At 35.8% G+C, this 18013-nt stretch overlaps 1 protein-coding gene across 1 annotated transcript in view; it reads right to left on the bottom strand.

The window, feature by feature from the left end:
* LOC145256401 (N-acetylgalactosaminyltransferase 7-like) overlaps positions 1-2266 on the bottom strand; it is a 125013-nt gene extending 122747 nt beyond the window's left edge. Inside the window, exon 1 of the mRNA XM_080115264.1 lies at positions 1984-2266. Coding sequence (XP_079971390.1) covers positions 1984-2121 — 138 coding nt within the window. The 5' untranslated portion in view covers positions 2122-2266. The remainder of the gene's footprint in view (positions 1-1983) is intronic.
* Between the last annotated feature and the right edge of the window lie 15747 nt (positions 2267-18013).

Raw genomic sequence — 18013 nt, forward strand, 5'->3', positions numbered from 1 at the left:
TTGCAGAGATTATGGTCTGATAATCCCAGTAACGCATGCAGTGCTAGATTTTGTCATCTCCTGTTTTATATCTCTCTTTAGTCACCTTTCGTTCGTGCAGCGGATTAGCTTCAATGTCTTTTACTCAGACATGCTATCTGTGTAATGCATCAGCTAGCGCTGTGGAAGGTGACATATCATCCTTGTTGCACCAGTAGACCGCCTTTAACATTGAATAATTCTTCCTAGCTGAAATAGCTTGTAGTTGTCTTCAGCAGTGAACAACTGTTCTTCGTCTCCTTTAGCCTTCTGCATTGACTCAAGTAAATAATCTGTCACGTCTCAGCACAGCATGTATGCATGGGTCGCCTGCTTTAAATTTTTTTTTTTTTATGCAATCTAACATCATCTAATTTGCATACAAACAGCGAAAATGAGCATGTCACCCTTTTGTTTTATTCTATTGTTACGTAACTGGACTTTACTCAACGCACAGACACCTGAGCGTTTCTGAAGTCATTTTTGCAATCATTACAATTTTGCATACAATTGCATGAAACCAGAAAAAAAATGAGCTGAAAAGAAGCCAACAGAAGGAACAAAAAGGGACACACTTGGAAAATGAATGAAAAATCCCCAAACATTTAGCAAGCGTGCGAGTAGTATATGTGGTTATCATTTTGTGTTCATGTGTCTGAGGGCGGGGACGTACAAGATAATAAATGATTGCTGTTATCGAAAAGAAACATAGATTTATTTTGAATACTTTTCTGTTTTCTATTTCATCCCAATAACCCCAAAACCAATCAAAGAGCATCGTTTTCGCATATTTTCCCCTAAAAGCAAACCGTCGTTTTTCACACAAAAAACACACAAAAAAAAAAAAAGAAACACAGAAAAACTGCTGACTTTACACCATTTCCTTCAATAATTCGACATACAAACAAAACGTCTTTTCTTTTTTTTTTTTTTTTTTCGTCACTGACTTTGTGTCCAGCGGAAGTTTTACGTTGACAGTGTATTCAGCGGCAGTGCCAACGTCACTTAGCCCCCACCTCTTCCTGAATTAGGAGGGGAGTTCACTAGCACCGATCAAAATGAGTATTTTATTTTTCAACAAATGTTTTGTTGTTGGGAAATATATTATATTTTTTTTAAATGTTACTGTGTTGATCTAAACTTTAATTCCAACTAAATCATGATTTCAGATTTAAAAATTCTATACAAAAAAATGTCATGAAAATATTAAAAATTATCGAATTGTTGGTGATTGCAATTATTTCACCCTATTTAGTTTTATTTACTTGCCTCCCCACGAGTGAAAAGTTAGATTTAAGGTTGGCTTTTAATGTGGGAAAGTCCAGCTCCCCAAATAGAACACTCTAGATTGAGAACAAAACAAGAAAACATGTCTCAGTCTAGAAGGATTTATCTTTCTCTGACCGAGGATAAAACAGATGCTACGTCGTGGATACTACACCTGGTCACTGGCCAAAAGACAGAACATTAGATATCCTCATCACTCTCCATTTTTTTATACTTTAACTTTATTGATCAAATACTACAAATGGTTTTATTTAGTTGCTTCCTGGCAGTCAGGAGCAAGAGAATAAAAACAAAATGTGGCGGAAGGCCAAGTTTGAAAAGTGTGGAAAACCACTTCCTTCAAAGGGAATGTACTAGCAGGTACAAAAAATAGCCGTGAACGGACCCGTCGACATCACACTAAAAGCGTCTCATGCGATTGGTAATATCTCCTTCCTAAAAAAAGGAGGTAATGCCTAGGAAGGTTTACCTTTTAGATGTTTCTGGAAAGAAGAAGAAGAAGAAGAAGAAGAAGAAGAAGAAGAAGAAGAAGAAGAAGAAGAAGAGACATTTGTAACTTATAAAAGTATTCTTGTAAACTGACAGACTGAAGTGAAGCCTGACAGACCGACCAACAGCTAGAGATGCGACGAGATACGCATTTAAACAATGTTTCGATTGAATGAAAGGAGGACGTACCTTCGACAAGAATCTGTTAAACGACTGCTGTTTCCAATTGTTTTGATTTTCATCCAAATAATAAAGCATGAGAGGAACGACAAATAAAAAGCCGGTCGCAATGGTCGCCAGTTTAATGAGATACCGACGCTTCATCATCTCACCAACAATTTTTTTCACACACGTATGCGTTCTGTTCGAACTCACAGAACTTTGAATGAAATGTAACTCTTTTTAATACATGTATATCTCCGTGGCTATCTCCTGTGTAATAGCATTGGGCAACTGGGTCATCTCTTCCGTTGTGCTGCTAACTAATCATATTCACATTTGCTGTCACATGGCCATTTTAAAGAAGTTTACACGAATACAATTCATTTACTCTATATCCACCTCACGCATGTGGTATTATTGACATTTGTCAGTAACGCATGGATTTTACACAAGATAAACAGCTGGTCAGACAGATCGATACAACACGTGTGTTTCGTTCATTGCAAAGGGCAACCGCTGGTGGTCACCACCACCCTCCCAATCTATGGCACAAATGGGAATTTAACTCTCTGTAAATAATGCACTGTTTTAATCACCAAAAATCAGAGAATCATTCAATTTTAAAAACATTAATTTCAACCTTTATTCAATCAAGTATACATTTTAATAATTAGTGTTGAACGTTTTTTAACATTGCATATTTTGAAACGATTTTGAAACGATTTTGAAACGATTTTGAAACGATTTTGAAACGATTTTGAAACGAGTGGAAATTTAAGATTTAAGTCAAATTAATATACAGCATCATTAGTTATACTGTTACTGTTAAAAACAGTTCTATATTTTTTAGAGGTTTCAAATAAGGATTCATAATATAAAACTATAATATAAAACTATAATATAAAACTATAATATATATCACGAGCGATATCGAAACTATGCATTGCACTCTCATACTAAGCGTTTCGGTAAGTGAGCTCAGTTCTGAGAACCGAAAAATAATATGCACCCGCCAAATGCTTAAATAAAGTAGTTGTGTTTCCAGGTTAAAAATAAACTTGAAAAATTACGATTTGCTCTCTCTCTCTCTCTCTCTCTCTCTCTCTCTCTCTCTCTCTCTCTCTCTCTCTCTCTCTCTCTCTCTCTCTCATACACACAGACGTGTGTATCACGAAAAAATTGGGATTTCCCTTGCTTTCAAAACAGTCAGTACAAAATAGTAAGCTACACATTTATTTGTTCATATTTTACAATTGTTTGCTTATTATTTTCCATCAATGGTTACACGTATATATATATATATATATATATATATATATATATATATATATATATATATATATATATATATATATATATATATATAACTTACAGCACATTATATATATAAGAAAAACATATTTTTTATTTAATTGATAGCATGAATAGATTAGCCAAATTGATCTGGAACAAGAAAGCTAATAAAAAAAAAAGAAACTAGATCCAATATTCAGAACATTTTTTTTGTTCTTGTGATTAAGGAAGGTGATGTTTGATCAACACTGCTGGGCCTGGGGAGCCAAGATTTAATATACTGTTTCGTTTTTAAATCTCGGAAACAGTGTTTAATGGTAAACAACTGATGATTCCTGAATATCATTAGGACTGTTGTGAATTCGAGAAAGCAAGTTGATGCAGCGATTGCAGGTGATTAAATGACTTATTGACTAAATAGTTTTCCAACGAATGATAAAAAATCAAAAATTGAATAAGTTTTCCTTGAGTGGCCTATCGGCCTTGATAAGTGGTGACGCCTATATAAAAAAAAGTTTTTGTATAGTTTTAAAGGTTATATTAGCGGCCTAGCACGGCCATAGAGGAGACAACTGAAACAGCAAAACAGAAGCTGCTTGCCAAGACACTATATATGCAAATGTAGGCAAATTTGTGCATATTTTATTGGTTTGAAAATAGCGGTTCTTTTTACCAATTGTCATAAAATTTTGACCATAGAATAGTATTATGATCTTCTAAAAGCCTGTAAATTTTCATATAGTTTCGTTCAATAGAACCAAAGATATTTCAATATTCAATTTGGCTATGAGTATTCTTTTATATATATATATATATATATTAGTAATTTTATAAGTTCGAAATCTTAGCGACTATAGATCAGAAGTTAACAAATGAAGGCTCGTTGGAAAGCTAATGAAAGATATTGTGTAGTGGCCCCTTAAGGTCGTACATTAAGGGGATCATCCATTCTCCAGAGCCTTTTTTTGTCACTTTTTTACAGCCATAAAATGTTTTAATCATAGTCATTTGTTTTCCTAGTTTTGCATATGAATTACAAAATATCTTCCAAGACTATATATATATATATATATATATATATATATATATATATATATATATATATATATATATATATATATATATAGTCTTGGAAGTTTTTTAACCTTTAAAACTTTACAAAAAAAAAATTATTTTTATTTTTTATTATTCGTTAGAAAACTATTTAGTCAGTAAGCCATTTAATAACCTGCAATTATTGCATCAACTTGCTTTCTCGAATTCACTATATGGTAATTTAAAGGATCATCAGTTGTTTACCATGAAGCACTGTTTCGGGAATTTAAAAACAAAACAGTATATTATATCATAGCTCCTCAGCAGTGTTGATCAAACACCACCTCCCTTAATCTTAAGAAGAAAAAATGTTACAGATATTAGATCTAGTTTCCTATTCTTAATTAATTTAGCTAACCTATTCATGTTATAAAAATGAATTTCTTACCTGTGAGATTCATCTGTTTCCAAATTCAAAATGGATATATTTGTTTTGTATTTATAAGATTAGGATTGATCCATTTGACTACTTATCACCCCCACTATGGTTAGTATTTTGTATATTTACATTCTTATTTATTGAAAATTAAATATATATATAAAGGTTAAAAATATTTATAAATATATACATTTTTTATTTATTTATTTATTTTTAATACATTTTACACATTACTAATATAGTTTTGGATTTCCTTTACTAATATATTCTGGTAAATTTTATACGATTCAAAAGCATCAGGATGATGAACAAATGCTTTATTTAACTGTTTAAATATTTTAGTTTTATCCCCACCTTGTTTTTGTCATCCTTATTACTAAGCTAGAAACTGGGGGTATAAAATCTATTAATTTTAAAGTAACGCGAGCTATTCTCAAAAACTCTGACATAATGGTTTCATAAAATATAAAAACAGGCCAGGTACTATCTTTATGCGGCATGCAAACTATTTGAAAGGGGAAAGAGTTTCTTTTATCGAATATTTTATAAAGAAAAATCACATCCTCAATTTGTATCTCTAAATCAAGAAATGCTGTCCTCTATGTTCATAATTCAATTCTAATTCGTTTGGATATATAAGATGTTTATTTTTTTTCGAATTCATCGTTATCGTATATACATATAAGATCATCTATAAATCTCCTACACCCATGAAAATTATATGTTTTAGATATATCATTTTTTATTTGTGATGACATTTATTATATATATATATATATATATATATATATATATATATATATATATATATATATATATTATATTATATTTAAATAAGGGAGTAGTCACCAACAATGTGTATTTTTTAACATTATTTTATTATTCCGTGTCTTGGTTTTTCATTGGGAATTATGTTTGGATCATTGTAATAATGTTTTTAAGTCATTGAAATCGTTTACGCGCGTTTCAGACGGTCTGTGATGCGTCCTCGTCAGAAATTATTTTCAAATGTGTAAAAATGGCGATTTTCTTGGTTAATTTGAAGTTTTTCCAAGGGGTGGAGGCTTGCAAGTGTTTATTATTTATTGGTATGCTGAATTTCTGTATTAGTGGTAGTCGGTATCCTCTTTTCCGCAGTGTTATTTGTAGTTCATTCAGTCTAGTTGAACGGACTGAAAGGTATTGAACTGGCTGAAAAAATTCCAATAGACCAACTAAGAACCCCAAAAGAACACAACAAAGAACAAATTCTAGCATACGTCTCTACATACAACACAAACAACCCAGAACTATTCACACAGATAACAAAAACCCTTATCCTCCTCAATCAGAACGACAAACTAAACAACATACTTAAAACAACAAAAATAATAAAAAGCAAACGCCAACCCAAAAACTTAAAACACATCCTAACTTTCTCAAAACTCGTCCCACATACTACAAAAGGAGTTACAAAATGCAACAAACCGCGAGGTGAAGTATGTGACATAATAATAGAAGGTAACACATACACATTCAAAAACCCAGCACAAACATTCAAAATAAAAAAGGATCTAAATTGCACCTCCAGAAATTTAGTATATGCACTAAGATGCACAACATGCAACAAATCCTACATAGGCGCCACCAAAAATTTCAGCAATAGAGTGGGCTTACATAAGAGCAACATCAAAATTGCAGATAACAGACACCTATGTTTCAAAACACGTACACACATACAGTGGAAACAGCTTCAAAATAATGCCAATCTTCCAAACAGACAATTATTTTTATTTACTTACACAGGAAAAAAACTTCATCACCAGATTCACTCCTGAACTGAACAGAACCTAATACCATCACACAAAAACATGAAATGCAAGGAACACTCACATGCACACCCATACACATACACATATACACACCCACACATAAATCAGAACCGACACATTAAAACACACACACGTGCGCGCATACAACCACACACAGACATAACACCCCTATCTCTAATACAACACACTGAACAATACCAACCCTACTTAACCTCGAAACCAACAACACTAGGAGACACCTAGAACCATAGTATAATATCTGTTCCAACACTTCGCTCCCTACTCAGTCAGTGGAGGAGAACCCCCTCATGACTGAAACGACTATCATCCCTTCTATCATCCCCCTCCCATACCTATACCCGTTCCAATGCCCCCCCTCTGGGGAACAAAATCTTCCCCACACTAGGAACCGATCCTGGGTCTGGCCATACCCACATGGGAAGACAAATAAATAGAAACATTAAAAAATCCCCTATTTTAAATACACCCCTCTTTCTAAACAAACATAATATAAGACTAAAACGAAAAATCACAATACTAAAATCCAAGAATCCAAAAAATAAATATCAAAATAGAATGAAAGCACCCCTACCCTTATTTCAGAAGAGCCAATCCCCCCTCCCCACACATACACATTAGTAACGACCTCGGGCCACAGCCGCCTTCCTAAGGAAGCAAATAACCCCAAAATACTATAAAACAATATACACATTCCCAAACCAATAAAAGCAAACACACTCACGCACACACACGCGCACGCACACACATAAACACACACACACACACACCCTACCCCACCCTAAAGGAAAAGAAAAAAAACATTAGCAGAAAGAGATAGCTACTACAGCGAGGTCAACGTCTCCCTGGACAAGCCAAATAAAAAAGCAATAAAAATTCAGCATACCAATGAATAATAAACACTTACAAGCCTCCACCCCTTGGAAAAACTTCAAATTAACCAAGAAAATCGCCATTTTTACACATTTGAAAATAATTTCTGACGAGGACGCATCACAGACCGTCTGAAACGCGCGTAAACGATTTCAATGACTTAAAAACATTATTACAATGATCCAAACATAATTCCCAATGAAAAACCAAGACACGGAATAATAAAATAATGTTAAAAAATACACATTGTTGGTGACTACTCCCTTATTTATTTATATACATCTTTCTTTCGTTGGAATTTATTTACCCATTTTATATATATATATATATATATATATATATATATATATATATATATATATTGCGTTTATGCTTTGTGCTTTCCTTTCTCGTTTGCGGTATTCACATTCAATGGATAAAATAACTGATTTCACTAGAAATATCTGTAAATAGTTGCTGTTATCTCATATGAATAAGACACAACACAAATACTGACTTGAATGATTATTTTATTTTTAAGTTTACACTGCGAAACATTGGTAAGATACATTATGTAGCAGTTTTTATAAATGCGTGCGTACTGGACTTAGTTGCATGAACTCTCTGACTGTAGTAGTTAAAAAGGACACCCACACCTACCCTCGTCTCTCTGGACGATAGCAGGCGGTGGGGGACGAGTCAGCAAGCAGGACCACCCGGCGAGAGGAAGGCCAAAGAATCAGAATTGTCTCTTTTTCATTGTAGGGAAAGGAAGATTTAATATAATGCAAAAGGGAATGGTAGTATTAATCTTGCTTCTGTGGCCCAAATCTTTGGTCAGTACAGAGAGGTACCCTGCCAGTAGACGGAGTGCTCATATATATATATATATATATATATATATATATATATATATATATATATATATATATATATATATATATTTTTATTTATTTATTTTAAAAAGAAATTTTTAATAATAAATGTATTCAGTATCTTTTTTCTATGTAACTCTCCTACTTGAAGTTCTTGTTTTTATCTCATGTTCCTGCACTTTTTCGGGGAGTAAAATGTCGTTGTTTTTATTTTTGTTGATAGTTGTATTTTGCGTACATTTTTGCTTGTTTTCAATGTAAGGTTTCAAACGGTCTATTGAAACTTGTGTATGCGTGTTTGGGTTCGTTTCTATTAGGAAATATTTCGGTGTTCGTTCGAGTACAATGTAAGGACCTGCATAGGGTGCTTCTAATGGTTTTCGAACGCGGTCTATCCTAATCTAAACTTTATCACAGGTTTGAAGTTGATTTGGTACGTACGTTTTCTTTGTTGATTTATCTCTGTTTGAAAAGTCTGTCAGATCAAATTTTTCCATAGTTTTGTGTGTCTTGTAAAATTTTGTGTAATTATTTCTTTATTTTCTGTACCAATCATTAGTTGTGGTAATAACATTTGTGTACCTGTGACCGCATAAAATGGGGAAAAATTAGAGTCGTTGGGCATACTTCGAATTCCTAAGAGGACTATTGGTAGAGCTGAAATCCAAGATTTTTTTCGGGCCATTATAGCTGCTTTAATAGTTCTATGTGCTCTTTCTATAGTCCGTTGCATTGCGGATGATAAGAAGTCGTTCGTAATCTATAGAATCCAATAATTTTTGACAATTCAAGGAATAGTTCGCTTTCAAATTGTGTGCCTCTGTCAGTTATGACATGCAGTGGAACACCAAAGCGAGTAATCCATGTGTCAACAAAAGCTTCTGCTATAGGTTGTGCTTCTATCCATCGACTGGTTCGATCTATACATGTTAAAACATACCGACATGGGCTTGTATAAGGATTGTTGGCACGTTTTGCTGGGGGTAATGGTCCAACTATATCAATGTGTACGGTCTGGAATCTTGATGATGGTATTTCCAACGTTTGAATTGGTGATTTAGTATGTCTGTATATTTTTGCTTGTTGACAAGATATGAATGATGCACATAATTCTTTAATTGTTTTATCCATATGTGGCCAGTAAAATCTAGCCTTAATCATTTTGATAGATGATTTTATTCCAGGATGTGATACTGAATGTAAGCTGTCGAAGATAGATTTCCGTAGTGTATATGGTACAAAAGGTCTAGGGTATGACGTTGATGTATCACATAACACAAATTGATCTTTTCCATATAATGTGAATTTCTTTAAGTCTGGATAGGACTGTATTTCGGTGTCTCTTTTCTGTGCATCTGCGAGTGCAGGGAGGTCGTACATATCTATTTGTACAGCAAATGTTGGGCGAGATAAACAATCTGCAACTATATTTTGGTCACCCTTCACATGGGCAATATCTGAAATTAATTCTGTGATGATGGCTAGTTGTCTTTGTTGCCTATCTGATTTTGCAGGTTTTAGACTGTGAAATGCACCGCACAGACCATAAACCAATGCACATGCACAGACCATAAACCAATAGGTTTATGGTCTGTCAGAAGGAATACTTCGCGACTTTCTATTATGTGGCGAAAGTGTAATACGGCCAAATATGCTGCTAAAAGTTCACGGTCGAAAGTAGAATATCTCGTCTGTGTTGCTGTGAATTTTTTTGAGAAAAACCCTATTGGTACTGGGGTTCCATCGATGACTTGATATACCTTTGCTGCTGTCCATTACTAGTTGATATTGGGTACAAGTTGGTTGAGGGTGGGGTAATTCTGTTAGATTACCAAGTATTTTTGTCATAGTAGAGAAGGCTTCTTTTTCCGATGTATTTAAGGTGATTAAACCTTTCGGTGTTAGTCTCATTCTCTCAGATAGGGGTAAGACTAATTTCGCAAATCCTGGTATTAATTTCCTATAAAATCCTACCATACCCAGAAATCTGCGTAGGCTTTTTGCATCTTTAGGGCACGGAAAAGATTCTATTTCTTTAATTTTATTTGCAGTTGGTGTAATTCCTTTTGAATTGATTCTAAATCCTAGGAAGTCAAGAGATGTCACATTGAAGATGGATTTGGAAAGAGATATTTTTAGGCTGTTGTTTTCTAAGATTTGAAAAACTGTGTCGATATCTTGTTTGTGGGATTGTTCGTTTTCACTGAAGATCAATATGTCGTCTATATAAATGAAAACACAGTCGATATCTCGGAAAATTTTGTCCATAAATCTTTGAAATGTAGCCGCTGCGTTTTTTAGTCCAAACGACATGTATTCATATTGATAGAGTCCCATCGGCGAGATTATGGCAGTTTTTGGAATATCATCGGGGTGCATCTTAATTTGATGATATGGCGAAATCAAATCAATTTTCGAAAATCGCTGTTTATCAGCGAGTTTAGCCGTAAAGGAGTTTATATTGGGGATGGGGTATCTATCACTTTTAGTGATGCTGTTTAAGGCGCGGTAGTCTCCACAACAACGATAGCCTCCACTTTGTTTGGGTACCAGATGTAGTGGGCTTGACCACTCGCTGTCTGAAGGGGTTATTACACCTTCGTTTGTCAAACGTTTGAATTCCTCTTTCGTCGCCGTCAGCTTTTCAGCGGACAGTTGTCTGGATTTAGCGAAGACTGGGGAGTGGCTGCCTGTGTCGATTCTGTGATAAACACCACAGTACTCACTGTTTTTGTTGGTGTGCGGAGAAATAATTTCTGGGTGTTTATCCAGGCTTTTTCTTATGAATACCGGCAGTTCTATTTCATTTATGACCACATTTACTGGTGCTGCAGAATTTAACAGTAACTTTTTTTTGGTGGTAGTAACTGGGTCGTAAATTGTTCTATTTTTGCAGTCCACTGTAAGGCCAAATTTATTTAAAAAATCAAGTCCGAGGAGGGGATTGGTGATGTTTGCGATAACAAATGTTCAGGAAAATGATCTTCTCAAACTTGGTATCCCAATTTCGAGGTTAGCTTGGCCGTGGCATTCTATTTTCTCACCGTTGGCAGTGGTTAGCGATACTGGTGTTGGGTGTAATGTGACACCGTTTATCATGGCTGCTGGTATTATCGAGATACTTGTGCCTGTATCTACAATAAAGTTTAATGTTTTTGTCCCTAGTCTTGCTTTGACTTGCAGTAGTTGCGAACTCAAGGGGACGGACATGGCTCGCGCAACTAGTTTTCCGAGTCACTTGGTGTGGGTGTGGGTGTGGGTGGGCGTGAGCTTGGTAACATTTTTATGTTTCGCTTCCCTGGCCATTTGCACCAGGGTTTGCAGATTCTGGCTAGTTCCGCGAAGTAAATATGTGCTCTACATATCCTTGTCCTTTGTTCGGGGAAAAATGGTTTAACACTTATCGGTATCCGAACGTTGCTCTTGTTTTTGTCAATATGTTGGGATTGCTGAGTGGTAAACGCTGTTGCATTTATATTATTTAACAAGGGCATTAGTTCGTCCGCTAGTTTTCCTAGTTGAGATGGGTTTAATTCTTTCTGTGAGGCAATGACCGAGGAAATTGTTGCAGGTAAGGCTTGTAAAAATTTATGAAGAACAATCTCTTCGCCAATACCTATTCTTTTTGCAATAGACAGCATCTCTTAAAGATAAGCGGAAGGACGGCCAGTTATAGTGTTAGTTGATATTAGTTTGTCGAGCAATTCCGGCTTGGTCCTTTCGTGGGACTCAATTAAGGAGCATTTTAGTTCCTCATATTTCCTGCTTTCTAAAATATTTATCGGTATTTTAGCTACCACTTCTGCAGGCAGTGATGATATGACAGCGTAAAATTTGGTTGTTGAAGCTGTTATGTTGCGTAGGTGGAATTGGGCTTCCAGAATGGAAAACCAGCCATTTACTGCCGTTTCCATAAATTCAGGAGTTTTTATGTTTATTTTTTGCACACTGGATTCTTCCATTTTCTTCCTTTCTTTTTTTTTTTTTATATATATGTGTGTATCTTTTCTTTTCTTTTTGTGTGTGTGTGTGTGTGTGTGTGTGTGTGTGTGTTGACTAGGAAGGAGGGGGGGAAATATAGTATTGTTGTACTTACGTCGAAGGTTTTCTTTGAAACGTTTGCGACGAAAATGAGTAATCACTTGTATTTTCCTGAAGATTCCAAAGTGTGTTTCATTTCTTTTCGGTACGAGTCCTGTTTTCGTTGTTCATTTCTTAGTGTAAAGTTCTTTTGATGAGGTGCAGTGTTCTTTAGGCGGGGTCACCATTGTAAATAGTTGCTGTTATCTCATATGAATAAGACACAACACAAATACTGACTTGAATGATTATTTTATTTTTAAGTTAACACTGCGAAACATTGGTAAGATACATTATGTAGCAGTTTTTATAAACGCGTGCGTACTGGACAGTCGCATGAACTCTCTGACTGTAGTAGTTGTGTGGGAACATGCCAACCGGATGCTAACGTCTCCAGCATAAGAGATAAAATAAAAAATCGTCGTTTGCACATGGCTCCACGCATCGCTTCCGTTTGGAAAAAGAAAAATAAGAAACCATAAAAAGAATTATGAACCAATGGCAGAGCTCCCCGCCGAAAATAAAGGCCTAAATTATCACGGCCGCTGGAAGCCGGTTTACGACTATAAAAGGAGGGGACCAGAAAGAAAAAAGAGGAGAGATTCGCCTAGCTGCGTCAGTGAACGCACGGACAGTCTTCCACCCGACCTAAAGAAATGAAGAAGAAAAAGAAAAGAAAAGGAGATTCGCCCAGCTGCGTCAGTGAACGCACAGACATTCTTCCACCCGACCTTAAGAGATGAAGAAGAAGAAGAAGAAGAAGAAGTTCCGCTCTCACGTTATGAGCCAAGACGCCTTCAATTCTAACAATGCCTATCTTACACAAACCAAAAAAGAAAAAGAAGAAAAACACAGGAGGCAAAAACGCCGCGCCGCTAGGTTGATAAATGTAGTCGTCGCTCTCCAGTTAAAAGCCTGACACATATCACCGAAGTAGCACGACTGGTCGCCACTTACCACCCCCGTCGTCTGAAAAGATAAGTACGCTTTGTCTAATTATACTACCCCCACAGAAGTTAATTCCTTATCAATGCATACACACGCTGGACTACTATTCTCAATTTTCCTACAACAATTATTCCTCTTCCCACGTGCGAACAAACAATAGTGACCCGAACTTCAGATGAAAACACATTTCCCTTCTTGCAACAACACCAGTCCTGTAACGAACATTGGCCACATACGCGCGGACATATTGTAACTAAAACGTTCATTTCTTTCAATAGCAAATAAACAACGTTTATCTTATCCATTAACTGAGCCTTTTGTTTCCTTCAATTCCTCATTCGTTTCATTATTCTCTTGTAACGGGATTGGGGTATATATATATCCTAGTCCCCTACAAATATGGTGACCCCGCCCCTTTATTTAAATGAGATGGATGAGGTTGAACGAAGCATGCATACACACCTACAAACATTCTAGGAACACTTTACCTCTTCTAAATGAAACTATCCAAAAAAAAAAAAAAAAAAAAAAAAAAAAAAACCTCCTCAACCTCCAAAAAAAAAAAAAAAAAAAAAAAACCCTCCGAGTCATAAATGGTGAACCAACTAACGAACTAACCCACCAACGAACCAACAAACAAACCAACCAACCAACCAACGAACAAACCCACCAACGAACCAACCAACGAACCAACCCACCAACCAACCAACCAACCAACCAACCAACAAACCAACCAACCAACCAACAAACCAACCCAACCAACCAACGAACCAACCAACCAACCAACCAACCAATCCACCAAAATCCTCTCGGGCACTCTCGGAATAGCTCCGCTATTTCGGGTGGCGATGTGTGTGGGAACATGCCAACCGGATGCTAACGTCTCCAGCATAAGAGATAAAATAAAAAATCGTCGTTTGCACATGGCTCCACGCATCGCTTCCGTTTGGAAAAAGAAAAATAAGAAACCATAAAAAGAATTATGAACCAATGGCAGAGCTCCCCGCCGAAAATAAAGGCCTAAATTATCACGGCCGCTGGAAGCCGGTTTACGACTATAAAAGGAGGGGACCAGAAAGAAAAAAGAGGAGAGATTCGCCTAGCTGCGTCAGTGAACGCACGGACAGTCTTCCACCCGACCTAAAGAAATGAAGAAGAAAAAGAAAAGAAAAGGAGATTCGCCCAGCTGCGTCAGTGAGCGCACAGACATTCTTCCACCCGACCTTAAGAGATGAAGAAGAAGAAGAAGAAGAAGTTCCGCTCTCACGTTATGAGCCAAGACGCCTTCAATTCTAACAATGCCTATCTTACACAAACCAAAAAAGAAAAAGAAGAAAAACACAGGAGGCAAAAACGCCGCGCCGCTAGGTTGATAAATGTAGTCATCGCTCTCCAGTTAAAAGCCTGACACATATCACCGAAGTAGCGCGACTGGTCGCCACTTACCACCCCCGTCGTCTGAAAAGATAAGTACGCTTTGTTTAATTATACTACCCCCACAGAAGTTAATTCCTTATCAATGCATACACACGCTGGACTACTATTCTCAATTTTCCTACAACAATTATTTCTGTTCCCACGCGCGAACAAACAATAGTGACCCGAACTTGAGATGAAAATACATTTCCTTTCTTGCAACAACACCAGTCCTGCAACGAACATTGGCCACATACGCGCGGACATATTGTAACTAAAACGTTCATTTCTTTCAATAGCAAATAAACCACGTTTATCTTATCCATTAACTGAGCCTTTGTTTCCTTCAATTCCTCATTCGTTTCATTATTCTCTTGTAACGGGATTGGGGTATTTATATATCCTAGTCCCCTACAGTTAAAAAGGACACCCACACCTACCCTCGTCTCTCTGGACGATAGCAGGCGGTGGGGGACGAGTCAGCAAGCAGGACCACCCGGCGAGAGGAAGGCCAAAGAATCAGAATTGTCTCTTTTTCATTGTAGGGAAAGGAAGGTTTAATATAATGCAAAAGGGAATGGTAGTATTAATCTTGCTTCTGTGGCCCAAATCTTTGGTCAGTACATATCTTTCGTTCGATCAGTATTGTATAGTGATATAGATATATCTAATATAGTTTTATGTTTATCGTGCATACTTCACTAGAAATTACTCACTGACAACAACCGGTGGTGTTCCCTCGAGTCTGGGTGAAAATAAGTCTTCCAGATTTCAAATACTGTCCACTGTTTTTGATAACCTTTGCAAATAAATTTACGTTTGTGCAGCAGCCACTTGTCATTGATTTTCGTTGACAATAAACCAATAATCATTAGTTTTTATTGAAATTTGGGTGGAAATAATATTCTCAAAATCCCAGTCCTCTTCAATCTCATCAAGTTATGGTTTGGTTAATGTTTTCTTTCATCGTTTTTTTTTTTTTTTTCGTATTCCTGGACTCTTCTCGGCTATTCGGTGTGGTACCAGTCGATGCCCACACTACAATTTTGTTTTAATTTATTCTTTATTTTTTTTATTTTTTGGACCATTTTGCAGTTTCACAATTTTGCAGTTTCAGTTTTCTAGGTTCCATGTGGTTTTCCTCTATCTTTTCTTTTACTTCTGTCGTTGTTTTTATATGGTAGTTGCTTTTCTCAACTTCGATAGTGTTCTCACCTCACCTGAAAAATGATCTCGGATTGGGTAAACCAGAAAGAAAGTTAAATACTTGCACTAATCAGCACTGAGCTTAGAAACTAAGCAGAGATTCCAAATTGTAAATCACAAAATCATAAGCTGTTGCTGCACAGTTACTACAAATACAGTTTTATAAACAAACTATGTATAACTGATACCTTTATTAAAATTAAAAGTTAATTTATAAAAATACTAGCAAAAATAATTGAAAAATGAATAAAATTAAATTATTAATTGAAATCAACATAAACTATAAATATTAACATTTGTTGCATGAATACAAATAAGATTACACTTGATGTTCACATTTATAACAAAATACAAGTAATCGTATATATATAAATAGGAATCAACTAAGAAAATTCGGTATTTGTATAACATTAAACCAATTAGGAATGATTCAATGAAAGGTATAAAAATGTCCAGTGATAGAAATTATTGACTGATATAAATTTTAAATAATGAATAATATAATAAATACTAAATATTTTCATTCGCTGAACAGAGGATAAAAAAATTACTACCAGAATAGTAGCAGAAACTCGCTATGAAGCAAGCGAACAACAGAAGATATAGTGTTTTGAAAGAACCATCTTACCTTATAGGCTTGTATATACTAATGCTTATCAGCTGTTTTCACTTGTGAAGTAATTCATTTTAGCTTACAGTAAATGTCGATTGTCAAGAAAGAAAACAGGCCATTTCAAGGCCTTCCCCTTCTTAGATTTTTTTTTTCTGGAGACTTGTATAGAATGGTGTTCATTGTTTTTTCTTGTGTATAATCATGTTTTTTGTGGGTATTTCTCATAGCATCCTCCAGATAATATTGGGTCATCAGGAGAGAATACGCAACATTTCAGGGCCTTCCTCTCTACAGCTTGTTTACTGATGTGAGGCCCAATTATCTGAATTGCATTTGAATAAACTGCTCAATACAATAAAAAAATGACATTTGATGATTAGCGGTTCCTGTTACGAGCAACAGCTTTGTGCGTGTCGTTTAAATGTTCAAAGACTGCATCTACCATATTCGTTAAGTTACGAATATTGAATAATAATAATAATAATAATAATAATAATAAAATTTGATATATATATATATATATATATATATATATATATATATATATATATAAATAAAATAAAATAAATAAACTATATATATATATTTAAAATGTAAAAAAATAAAATGATACACAAATAAATTAATAAAATCATTAAATAAATAAATTAGTTGTGGTAATTCATCCATGAGGATGACGACGCTTTATTTTTTTTTTATTGATTGACTCTGTGATTCTATTGATGACTGTGAAGCCCGATGCGTGATCTACACTGCTTTGCACATATAAAGCACAGGAAGACAGAATTTGGGTTTTGATGGTGAGTGGCTGCCACTCATCGGTGTCTCAGTGTGTGATGCTCCATAGCTGCTCGCTCATGCTCGTTGTTGAAGAAGGCCATCCCACTATTACATTTGGAGCACCAAGTGTCTCTATCTGCTGCCAAATTCTCCAAAAGATTGAAGGGGATATTGCAACACTTGAAGGTGAGCTTGATGCAGTCTATGTAGCATTTCTTTGGGCAGCCATTTCATCGGCTGTGAATGAGTTGACCAAAGAGAATTCTTTGAGGTAGTCTGTTTGAGGGTATCCTGATGATGTGGCCCAACCATCAAAGCTGACGACGGATAAGTAGTGACTCTAGTCTAGCAACTCCAGTTCTCCTGCGAATCTCTGAATGGGACACCTTGTGCCATCAATGGAGGCCGAGGATCTGCTGTAGTCGTCTGATGTGAAATGATTCAGCGTGATGTGATGGCGATATGGAACCCATGCCTCAGAATTGTACAGCAACCCTTGTATGGGTCCTGAGATTGTGGTTGACGAACACTCAGTCATTCAGGCGGCCAAAAACAGAAGAGGCGAGATTAAGACAGCGCTGAACTTCATTGCTAAGAGTGCAGGAAAATGAGAGATTGGAGCCAAGGTATGTGAAGCTACTGATATTCTTTAGAGGGATACCGTTGACAGTGAAGATGAGAGCATCAATTG

This window comes from Euprymna scolopes, chromosome 32, assembly GCF_053919585.1.
Source record: "Euprymna scolopes isolate OS-2025 chromosome 32, ASM5391958v1, whole genome shotgun sequence".
Taxonomy (NCBI): domain Eukaryota; kingdom Metazoa; phylum Mollusca; class Cephalopoda; order Sepiida; family Sepiolidae; genus Euprymna; species Euprymna scolopes.